Here is a 12,890-nt window from a genome sequence, read left to right as displayed (position 1 = left end):
TTTAGGTCATTTCATTCATCAAAAAGAAGGCAATATTACCTTAATAATATAATCTTTATTTTTAAAAAACTCCCTTGGGCGTTATCTAATAATAAAGCATAGAATATATTACATTATTTCACATTTAATATCACAAAATATAAGTAAATAATAAAACTTAAAGGATGCATGTAAGACTTTATGTAGCAACATACAAAAAACAAACTCAAAACAATATATGGAATAATTTGAAATCCGAGACATAAAATTTAAGCAATTTCATGAATAATTTATTCTGTTTCTAAAATGTTTTATATCGCAAAAATAATTTTTTTTTTCAGGGCAAATGTATGGGAAAGATAGGCTACTTCCCATCAAAATATGTGACGAAACTGCACCCAGGAGAGCAGCCTTTGCAGGTTACCCATTCAGTACTCGTAAACGATGGTGAAAGTGGATTGAAACTTCTAAACGAACAAGTAAGTTTGAAGTACTCTAGAAAATATTTTCAAATAGTAGTGAATTTGTATTTGAAATTGTATATTTTATATATTATACATTATATATAAATATCTATTATGTATAAATTATATATAACGTTATTTCTGGTTTAAATTTTTTATTTTGTCTACTGGATGTGTTGATCTTTCTTCCTCTCTCTGTCTTTGAGGTTAATTGAAAAAAGTACTTTTAAGCCTTTAAATTCGTATCATATAACCAGGAATGAACGTATACAGTACACTCCCGAGTCACGACTATTCGACTTCCGTACAATCCGGCTTAGTTTTCTTTTATCGTAATTAGATGAGAAAGGCAAGGCGCTGCAGAATCAGTTCTCTATTAAGGACTTTTTCAAAAACTAAAAACTGTAAGTTTTATCTCTCATCTTAGGATTACCTTTTCATATCTGTGTAATCATTTATCAGTGAAAAATAAAATCAGTTTAGGTCATTTTCTTAAGAATTAAGCCTAGGATTTCTGCATTTAAATTAGGAATTGTAGAATTTATGTTAAAATGTGAATAGTTTATATCCTTTCACTTATTTTTTCTCTAATTCTTAAAACGTGAAGTACAATATATAAACATACATATTTAAACTACCAGTACAGTTTTCTATTTTAACTCAACACGTTGCCGCGGCAGCGTTCACGTTTGACATGTCTTGAGATAGTACTCAATAAGAAGTGAGAAAATACGTATTACATTTGGTATAAAAACTTTGTCTTCTGGTATTGGTGGACAAAGAAATGAGTTAATAGAAGCCGGGCCTATCTGGCTTTTTTGTTATCTGGTCTGCCCCTCCGGCAGATTAGGCCGGGTACTCGAGAGTGTACTGTACCTATAGTAAAGTGATTATGATGAATTTATTTCCAATGGTCCTAACAAATTTTTTTAAAAATTCAAAAAATGGAATTTTCGACTCATTACTTTTATTTTAAATTAATTAATTAAAATTATGAATTTTTCACGTCTTGAAAAAGGGTTCGTCTTGAATTGAAAAATATAGCCTTTAGTACTATCATGCAGTTTTTCCGAGTTAATCAACGACAAAGTGAAATATAAGCAACAAGGAAAGTAAACAGAAATAATTAATAATATATCTGCAAAAGGCATTCGATGGAGGGGGGAAAAGCGAAGAGTACATTCTTTAACATTAAGAACCCTTTTTCAAGTCTCGGAAAGTTCATAATTTTAATCGCAAATATCTTCACCAATTTTACACACAACTCCATGAACATTTTCTGTGTTTTTATTAATGCATAGCGTACACTTTTTTTTTAACAGACTTTGAGGCTTATTTCCTTTATTTCTTTACTTTTAACTTCCTTATTCCGCCGCTAGGGGCGCAATAACAACTATAAGTACAAGTTATTTCCCTGGCTTACGAAATACCATTTTGAATTTAAAAGATTTAAAAGGATTTTACCAATCAACCTGTATGTATAATTAGGCATAACTTCAAATCGTTCTGATATAAAAATAACAATAGGTAACTTTTCAAACAATTAAATTCAGCTTGATTTTAAAATAAAATGCGATCGGTTTTTGCCCTACTTAAGATCAATATTATTTTGCCAAGTTTAGATTTGTTTTGTCAAATGTAACCCTGATAGTTTTTTTTTTATTTATTTTTTGGGTTGATGTTCGTAATACATTTCATTGTTGTAATGAAATTTAAACTACTCGCATTGGTTCATGTGTTCATTATTAAATCTCGCAATCCTTCTTATGTAAAAGCCAAAGGAAGATTATAGGGAACAGTGTAAGATTTGGGCATTTTAAGGTCCGAGGCAAACACGATGAGGCTCTTTTATTTATAACAGATCAATTTAGTTTTATTTTCAACATATTTTTAGCTTAATCAATATTTAATGATTTATTTTAGTAAATATATATATATATATAATTTCTATTTTAAATCTATTTTATTTTTAATTGTATTATTTTTCAATTTTTTTAATTTAAATATATATATATATAATCAGAAAAAAAAACAAATATAGTGAAACTCGTGAAAAATTAGCCATAATTACTTCTTACTTCCTCAATTACAAATAAAAGCATTTATTTATATATTATAAGGAAATAATACTCTTTAAACAAATATAACAAAAAATTATTATTTAACAGGACCAGCCAAGTGGGATATAGAATAACCAGGTAAATAATTAATATTTTAATATATATTAAAAATAAATATTTAACTCTAATTTATATAATCAAAAATTTAATAGCCCGTTGTAACTAAAATTTAATAGCATGCACTGTAGTTTTTAGTCTTTTTTATAATTTTAAGAAAATGTATTTTTATAAACTTATTTGTTTGGAAATTCAGTTAATGATATTTTTTATTCCATTCATCTATCCCCCCCCCTCCGCAAATTAGATGCTTCATCGGAAATCCATCACTGATAAAGAATATGAAAGTGAAGTCACAAAATCGCGAAAGATAGTGAACAATTAGAAAATGCACAACTCAGACAGTTACGATTTAATAGGGCATAATTCCATTAGAATGTTTCATATAATCATCAAACACAATTAATATTCCTGTCAAATTAACTGTTCGCCAAAAAACGGCAATTATAAAAATAATTTATTAAAAAATATGATAATGGATGGCTTTAATTTTTCTTCAAATATTAAAATTTACAAACAATAAACAAAACAAGAAAAGGCTCACGTTTTCTGAATGTCCAAAAATGCAAAATTATTTTAAAATATCATCTTCGAATCTCAAATTTCAGTGAGAGTGCGTAATAATAACTGAAGCATTCTTCCTCTTGACTTTCTTATAATCCTGCGCATTACTATGAAGCACAAAATGGACCGTAAAGTGAAAAAAAGAACATTTAAACGGCCCATAACATTTTGGACTTATTCCTTTTCATAGATTTAGGAAGATCGATCTAGATGTTAACAGTATTACTATAAATAGCCAGATCCATTAGCCAGACAAGTTACTCGTGGTCGCATTGTCAACATCAAGATTGATCTCTAAATCATACTTAAGAAAATTCTCAAGAAATATTCTCTTAAAATGTGGCAGAATCGAGACAACTTTTCTATTAGTATACTCTATTAATATTGTTAGGACAAAATTCCATTAAACTTTGAAGAGTCCGCTATAATGCGTTTATGGTGATATGGTCAGCAGACCTCAATAACAAATAACGACGTTTATTAACATGAAGACACATATGTAAAACTCAGCCAGGACGTATACAAACAATACACAGCAGCACTTAGAATAAACAGTAGCCCACAAGTAGTGGTTGTTTGCTACCGATTACAACAACTCACAAAGCGGCCAGACAGAACCCAGGATGAGGAGGGAATTCACGTACGCGCTTCGCTGGACTGATCCAACTAATATATCGCTGACTAACTAAACGACTGACTTCAGCATGAATGCCGACCTTTAATAGCTTCCAGAGCAGGACACAGAAGATTTTCGACCAATCAACATAATTCGCCTCCTATTAGTTCTATCGTCAAAATTCCGAAAAATTTCAGTATCATCCATTTTGTCGTCAAATGGTCGCCAGGTTTATCGCCAAGCCTGGGGTCATTAATCTGACATCCAATAGAACTGTCTGTAAAACTATCTTTCATTCGATGGAACTCATTATGCTGGGAAGCAACATTACAAGTTCGTAACAATATAAACCGAGCTTCTTTAAACTCAAAATTTAATCAGTTCATCACAGATGACCTTCATAGCCTGACGTTCTGATCCAGACCACAACGCTACTGTCTGCCTTGTAACAATTTTTTTTTTTTCCACCCAGCTTCGCATTAAAAAAAATATTATTGGCCTGGTGTTAAAATATTGTTCAAAACAAAAGATCTCTGTATGTATTATGAAGATTTTACAAGAACTCAATTATTATCATTGATTTAAAATGACTTCCTTCAGTTATATTTTCAGTACACATGCCCCCCTTCTTTTTTTTTTTTCTTTTTTTTTTTTTTTTGCACCACACTTACATCTTAGATGAGGGACTGTGAACCATTGGCACGCGTGCCATCAATGGCACGCGACACAATATTTTGGGCACGCCGCCGATCAAAACGGTTTGCATTTTAGTTCAAAATAACAAAGTCCACTATGAAGTATTATGAACAAACGCGAGTGTTCCCATTGCATTTACAAAGGGGCACAGATATTTGTACGGCTATTAAAAATTCGCTTGCTGAGAAAGAAATTGATTTGAAAAGAATTGTTTCAGTAACTGATAATGCTCCAAATATAATGGGCAAAAAAAGAAAAAAAAAATGGTTTCATTAGTTTATTTTAAACAGACGTAGGACATTCGATTCTTGAATTAGATTAGATTAGAAACTTCACTGCTTTATTCACCAACAAGTCTTGTGTTCGAAGAGTGGTTTAATATCTCTTGATAATGTAATGGCGTTAGTCACAAAAATAGTCAACCTCATATCGTCGCAGGCTTTAAATAAGCGAAAGTTTGAGGCTTTGTTGGATGAAGTCAACTCGGTGTATAATGGCTTACTAATGTATAATAATGTCCGCTGGTTGAGCCGCGGGAACGTACTTCAAGGATTTGTTAACTGCTTGGGAGAAATTAGACTGCTTCTGCAAAAGGAGGGGGAGATTCAACAATATCCACAGTTGTTGGATGTTATATAGCTCTCAAAATTCATGTTTTTACAGACATATGCCAACATTTCAATGAATGGAACGTAAAGCTTCAAGGTAGAAATAAAACAATTATCGTCATGATGGATCTCATTCGCGCTTTTGACGCTGGATATATATATATATATATATATATATATATATAATATATATATATATCAAAGATTTAGATGTACATAAGAAAGCAGACAAAGAAAAAGTTATTGAAGAATTTATTTCCGTAATTGATTCGTCAATCAAGGAAATTTCCTCCAGATTTTCTCTGTTCAAAGATTTATCGGAAATGCTCAAGTTTATCATGTACCCTGCCTGATGTGACTTCATTTGATAAACTGAACTTGTCCGAATTCGATTAGATGGAAATTGAAGAATTTGAATTGCAACAGATGGATTTAAAGTCTAATTCAATATGGATTCGAAAATTTATTGGAACAAGGAAAAAGTTGGAATTGATTGAAACAGAAAGATTAAAAAGCAATATAAGTAAATATGCCAGTAACGAAATTTTGGAAACATGGAATTCGATTCCAGACGCATTTAACGGTTTAGAGAAGCTGACTCATGCTATTTTAACCATATTTTCATCAACCTAAGCCTGCAAGTCATTATTTTCAGAGATGAATAACATTAAAGATTCGATTAGAAACTGTTTGGCAGATGACTGAAATTCAGCATGCATTTTGCTAAAAGTAACATCTTACAATCCTAATATAAAATATTTGTCATCTAATCTGCAACAAAAGAAGTCGCACTAATCTTACTTTAATTTGAATTACTCAAATAAATAAAACCTTTACTACTATATAGAGCAAAATATATTTTTTCGTAGTAAATAAAGAGTTGTTAGTAATATGGTTTAATATTTTCCCAATAATCACAAGTCAAAATTATTTGACGGCACGTCTACACCTCATTGGACATTACTTTAGAAAAAATGGCACGTTGATCCATAAAGGTTCGCCACTCCTGTCCTATATCCTTCTTTATATCAAGAGGATGTTTAACTATAAATATCAGATCGATTCATTCCAGTGATTTAATAATACTATAGATCTACAAAGTTGCCAACAAGAGCACATACCAAATTGCATTTATCTAGATCTTTACTTTTCAGGATTTACATATACATGAATAGATATATTGATACAAAGTTAAGTTCTTGAACAAAAACCCAATGCAGTAGTGCAAGCTTAGTAATAAATCATTTGCTGACTTTCAACTATCTAGCTTATTGTACTTTTGAGCAATTGCTTTCACACACACGTGGATGGACAGAAAGTTACATTTCAGGAAGAGAAAAAAAATCTGTTTATTATGCTTAATTTTATATAGATTTATAGTTTTGGTGAGCCGTCTGTGGAACAACCACCAAATTTCATTTATCTTCATCATTTTTTTTTTAGTTATATAAATTGATCACAAATATTCCAAACAACAAACATAGCTTTAGCTTTAAAAAAAATTCTGGGTGAAAGAGATTTGCAATGTGAAGGTTCGACAAAATTGAAAGGTCACAATTTTTTACAATTACAATAATTTTCTTTTGTACTTGAGTAAGTAGAAGTAATTTATTTTATTTTATAGTATTTTGGCATTCATTTTGTTTTTGTGGTAGTTAACAATATATTTAATGTGACATCATGGCAATGATGTTTTTTGCTTTTTAGTGTACGCACTTTATTTTTGCATCTCATTTTCAGATTTTTTAAGTAATCATTATAAATATATATTAATCTTTTAAATTCCAGATTGTCATTCAAGTAGGTGAAGAAAAAGATGGCATCGTTATCATCAGAACTGGTGCTAATGACAAGACATACCCATGTCCAATAAAATATCTTAAAGAAGTATGAAACATAAGTTATTATGAAGGATACATTTCCACGTCTACCTTCCTTGCTAAAATGTTAGCACATCCACTGAGAAAGCATCACTACCTATATTGCTATATGAAGATATATGAAATATCTATTTTCATTATCTGTATATTCTATGCAACATTACCTGTCCTTTGTAAGCAATTTCGAGCTTATATTACTAGAGAATTTTTTTCCCCAAAGTACTTAATTATAGAAAATTAAAGAGGGCATGACATTTGTACAAATTTCTTGTTGTAAAATATAAAATTATATAAATTTATTCATCTTGTCTTTTATGACTTTTATATATTAAAATGTATAAAAAAATCTATCAATATATTACCTGTTTATATTGCATATATTTAAAAACAGAATATATATTCAAAATGTGATTAAATGTATTAATAATTTAAAAATTTAGGCAAATTTAAGAGATCAGAGAGCTTCTTTAGCAAGAAATGAGATATCGGATTTTATTGTGGTTAACAGGTAAAAAGAATTATGCTTATCTACTAACAAATAAATTAAACAAGTTAATGAACACAAGTGAATCATAGGATAAATATTTTTTTTAAGCATAAAAATTATTATTTAAATTCTCGTTCTGTAAAATAGATTAAAATTTAGCTTTAATCCAAAGATTTAGAGTAAAATATCACAATACTGATATTTTTCCATTAGTACAACAGCAGCTGTTGTCAAGAATAAAATTTTGGTGTGAATTGATCATTTTCTATTGATGCTCAATTCAGTCTCCACATGTGAACTAATCTGCCAATGACAAAAAAAAAAAAAAACCTTACCCAACGAGTCTGCTAAGAAATGCAAGTTTCACGATATAAAGTTTCAGCATTTAGCCTATATTTAGGCATTAAAAACGAACTAATTTTACATCCTATTTTTAGTACAAAAAGAAATATTTCCATTCTATACGATAGCAAAATTGGTCCAACCTTTTATTAGAAATAAAGGAATTGTATTTATAAAAATAAGGGAACATGTCATTTATATATAGTGTAATAAATTAATCTCTAGTAATATAACCTCTTTTGATTCATATTGGTTCATATCAACATCATAAATGTACAGGCACTTAGTGTGTAGCAATTATATTCAGTGATGGTCAAAGTTATGTAGTGTTGTGTTTTACTATCAGCATTTTTTCACACAAAAATTATTTAAATCTATTTGAAATATGTACACTGAAAACCTTATATATTGTTGGCAAATTGATGTCTGAATAGTGTGTGTAGAACCTGTAAATGTTGAATTAAATGTTAAATTTCTGTATCCTATTAAAATGTATGATAACATGAATTAAACTTCCGGAAACATATTTTTGAAAAATACTAACCAAGTATAATCATATGTGCTTTTAATCATAAAAGTGTAAGGTAGGTATTGAATGAGAATAAAATGGAGAAAGTAATTTGTACAGTATTTTATAAAAAATATTTCTTCTAACAAGAAAATTACTGAAAGAATTTATCTGTATAATAGTTTATTTATAAATATATATATAAATTATATTAGAAAATTATGATATTTCATTTTACATTTGCATTGCAAATTTAATCTCATTAAAGAAAAGCTTGCAAAATTTATAAAAGCAGTCTTGAAAATTGAAATAAACTTTTATTTAAAAAAATTTAGATTCATATATATATAATATGCAATTTTTATAGTTGTTTGTACAGATATTATAAATTATGAACTTATAATCTTTGTATAGATAAAGTTATTAATAAGGATTTTGTAATAATGATTTATCTTAAAGAATACAAATTGTGAGGAAGCACTTCTTAGTCTAATTGTTTCCAAGAATTTTTTAATATAAGAAATCGCATCTAAAATCTTAGCAGCAATTATTTAGCTCTTTTTTGGTTGCTAGTAATTGTTGAAGGAAATTGAAACACATAAATCATTTAAAATTATGACTTCTAGACTTTTTCCTTCATAAAGTTTTGGATTATGTTTAGTTCAAATTATTAATTTTATAAAATTAGTTTCAGATATTTAGATAGATAACGTAAACTTGAATATTAGTACATTTAAATAGGTAATTAGAGTTTCTGTATTTTAACACCAGAATTTTAAATTGTAAAAATTCAAAAAACTCTAAAATGTTAACTTTTATCATAAATATATAACTGTTTGTCCCTTTTAAAAATATCTCTTAATAAAAATTATAGCAAAGAAATCTTAAGAATAAAGCACTTAATTTATTATTATCCACTTAGAAATAAAAATTCTCTAAATGATTACATTAAAAATAAATAGTCAATGACTATCATCTGCAGAAAAAGTAATGCTACAAATCTCTAAAGCAGTTTTATGCAGTGCAAAACTATTTTACATTGATCTATATCTTTTATAATTCGTTACCTGAAAGGTATCATTAACTGAGTGCCTACTAACATAAGTAAGCTAGTTAACAACAAACAAAATAGTTAGGTTATCTTAGATTAGAATGACTTAAATTAGATACAATCTTAAATACTTATACATGTGATTTAGAATATGGGATCATTCAGCCTTAAAGATATTTAGACTGAGTTTTATACGACAATAACAACAACAACAAAAAAAACGTTGTATTTTCATAAACTAAAAGGTAGATTGAAGTATGGAAGTCTTGCTGTAGGTGCAAATAAGTAACTTGAAATGCTGATTGTATGCCAGCAAATGTACGTTCAGATTATTAACAATAGACTACTTAAAATACAACGAAAACTTTAGTATGGAACATTATTTTGTAAAAGAAAAATAGATAAAAGTATTATTTTTCCCTTTGCTTAACTTTTAAAGTCGTCCTAGGAAGAATATTTTTCTGAACTATAGATTTTTGATTCTTGATTCAGAGAAAGCTCTATTTAATCGGTAATGAAAGGTAAAATCAAGTTTTTCACTCACTTTTAAAATGAAAAATAGAATTATTAATAGAGTTTTGAAAGAAATAATCAATGGTGGCTCATCAACTATGAACTCTGCAGAGAGGAAAAAGATAATTAGTAAATGGACAATATTCTAAATTCTATTATGCCTATATTCTTACATTCAATGTCATTTGTAAAAATTTTTTATGTTCCAGCATTACCTTTGGTTATTAAGTGTTAAATGAGCAAAATTTGTATGCAAATAGAGTTGGTCAAGAATCTTATTTCAAAATATGTTTATTTTCCTATCTGAAATTTTATTTATAACAAATGAAATAAAGAAAAGAAAGAATCAAAAGAGATTTGGAATATTACTAGCTTAGGATTTTTCAGTCTAAATAAGACATCATCAAAAGAAAGAATTTATCCACCCATTTATTCAGAATTTTGAGAAAATAGCGAGTGATTTTGAACACAAGTTTGAAATGCAAAAAGACACAGCTCAAAGCAATTACTAGAATTCAGCTGTCATTTCACAGAATAATAAATTTTCAAGACCAAATTATGGCTACAGACTATGATTAATAAATACTTTTTATCAGAAATAGTATAATATGATTCAAATCTCAGTAACAAAAAAATCGAGAAAAGTTATAAAAAAAAACCATATAACAAACAAAATAAAAACAAGCAGTACTGCAGAGATAAAGAGTGAGCCACTATTGAGAATAGTGAATAGCTTGAATTCTAAAAGCACTAAAATTTATATCGTTTAATTTATTTTAAAAAGTAAAAGTTTATTTTAAATGAAATATTGCATGAAATCTTGATTTGGTTCCACTAAAAGCAATGTGCTTTTTAAAATTTTAATGAAAAATCTACACCAACCAAAATTTTAAGCAAACGTTATTCCAATGCTATACTATTTCCAAAAAAATGATATAGTAAACTAACAAGTTCTAATGAGAATTAAATCTCCATAGTAAAAAGTATCAAACATTTCACTAGGAATTTGAAAAATATTTCTGGCTTACAAACTTTTATATAAAAAATACCCCTTAGAATGTTGGATTTAAGAAGCTTTTAAATTCCATTTTCCTTGAAATGAAAAACCAACAAAATGCAATATTTTTTAAATATCAAGTATTATAAACTCAAAATTTTTAATTATTAGTTCAACTTGACATTCAGTACTATTTCAAAAACAAACTATTTAAAAATAATTTTTTTAAAAATATTCTAATTTAGATTTCATAAGAAAAAACACTAAAAAAATTGAAACAGAATTTTAAAACAATAATTAAATTAATTTTTTTATTACTTTAGCATTAAGCTGTGCAAAGATGAATCAATCTGATCAAAATCTCTCTTGTGAAATCATGTTCTCTTGATGAAATCTTTTGTAAAGAAAAATATATGCATTTATACATAAGCTTTTCTGTGTGTCTAATATTATCTGAAATTACATGATTTTATTTCAGAACAAGATATCTTAATTCATTATTGCCACATAACCTAAATATAAGACATTACGCTTGGTATTATTCTAAATATCTCACTGTATATAGGTGTAGCAACTGTAGAAGATGTATAAGTGTTGTGAGCCCAGCTATCATTGTTGTAATCTATTTCATTCACTTGCTGAATGTTACAAAGGAAGTGAGAATTTGGATTTCATGAGAATGGTTTCTAAAGAAACCTTATATACAGGACAATCACTTACTAATTTATTATATTCCATTATGCTTTGTAAAATTACTGTATTGTCTGTATAACATATGTATGGAAATTTGAAAGTCAATGAGTAGACAGAAAAGTGATTTCAGTGTTCTAATAAAACTTGAAAAATATATTGAAATCTTTCATTTCATTATACATTGAATTTAACTAGATTTCTTTAATATATATATATATATATAATATATATATATATATATATATATATATATATATATATATATATATATATATATAACATTTTTCGAATCCTGTCGGCTCTTTAATATGTAAGCATTATTTTATGTGAAGCAGAATGCAGTTTCAAGACAGTGAAGCGACTTTTTATCTTTTTAAATTCTTTTTAATCCATCGGAAAAGCATAATTATTTACAAGCAAAGACGCGGACATTGTGTGTCCGCCACAGCGCGGCCAAAAGCGGAAGTGGGGAAAAAGGGCGAAATAAATTATCCCTCGCCTTATATAACCTTAGATTTTGATAGGGAAAATATTTCTCCACAGTGCTAATATATTAATAAGATTCCGATAGGGATTTCTGACGCATGTCAATCACATGTAAGGGAAACACAGGGATCTATTAAGAAAGAATGTGCTTACTGGACATTTTCACCCCCTCACGCCGAGCGTGTGAAAGAATCGGCGTTTAGCTGATTCAGCAGTTTTATAAAGCTTATCTTGAATTAATTAAGTAGGGAAAGTGGAATTGGATCACGAAATAAGAGAATATTTCAGAATGAAGTCACTATGGACTAAATTAAGATAAAATCTTGGAAATTAATTAAGTTGAAATTAAATTTTAAAATATCATTATATATATATATATATATATATATATATATATATATATAATTGTTAAGAAAGAATTTTGCAATCAATTTTTCACTCGCTTTCTAGATTATATGAGTTCTAAACATTTGCATAGTAGTGTTTTACAATACTTAATTATAAATTAATCAATTGATTTTAGTTACTTCTTTAATATTTCATTAAATATTTCAGTTATGGCTTCAATCCAAAGGTATTACTTGATCAGAATTTAAGAAAAAAAATAATACAATATTCCATAACATTTATAATAAATGATTATAAAATATATTAAAGATTAAAAAATTTTTAAAAATAAAAAAGCTTTTAAAGACATACTAAAAAAGTACAGAGTAATTTTTTTAATCAAAAATATGGAACTAAAAACAAAAGCTTTTTAAAAAAAATGATTTTTAACTTTTCAATACATTAAAAAAATTAGCTTTATTATTTTTATATTTGGTTTAAA

General features: G+C 27.8%; 1 protein-coding gene across 7 annotated transcripts in view; it reads left to right on the top strand.

The window, feature by feature from the left end:
• Positions 1–11,731, top strand: part of LOC129983710 (uncharacterized) — a 599,516-nt gene extending 587,785 nt beyond the window's left edge. For 6 of the 7 annotated variants that reach the window (XM_056093306.1, XM_056093309.1, XM_056093308.1 and 3 more), the window contains 2 exons: positions 321–458; positions 6,893–11,731. In XM_056093306.1, the coding sequence (XP_055949281.1) occupies positions 321–458; positions 6,893–6,997 (243 nt within the window). In that variant the 3' untranslated portion in view covers positions 6,998–11,731. Of the gene's footprint in view, positions 1–320; positions 459–2,611; positions 2,642–6,892 lie in introns of all 7 variants that reach the window. The other variant, XM_056093305.1, reaches the window with a different exon arrangement.
• Positions 11,732–12,890: the final 1,159 nt, after the last annotated feature.

This window comes from Argiope bruennichi, chromosome 9 (assembly GCF_947563725.1).
Source record: "Argiope bruennichi chromosome 9, qqArgBrue1.1, whole genome shotgun sequence".
In the NCBI taxonomy this organism is placed as follows: Eukaryota; Metazoa; Arthropoda; class Arachnida; order Araneae; family Araneidae; genus Argiope; species Argiope bruennichi.
This window is presented reverse-complemented; position numbering and strand designations above follow the sequence as displayed.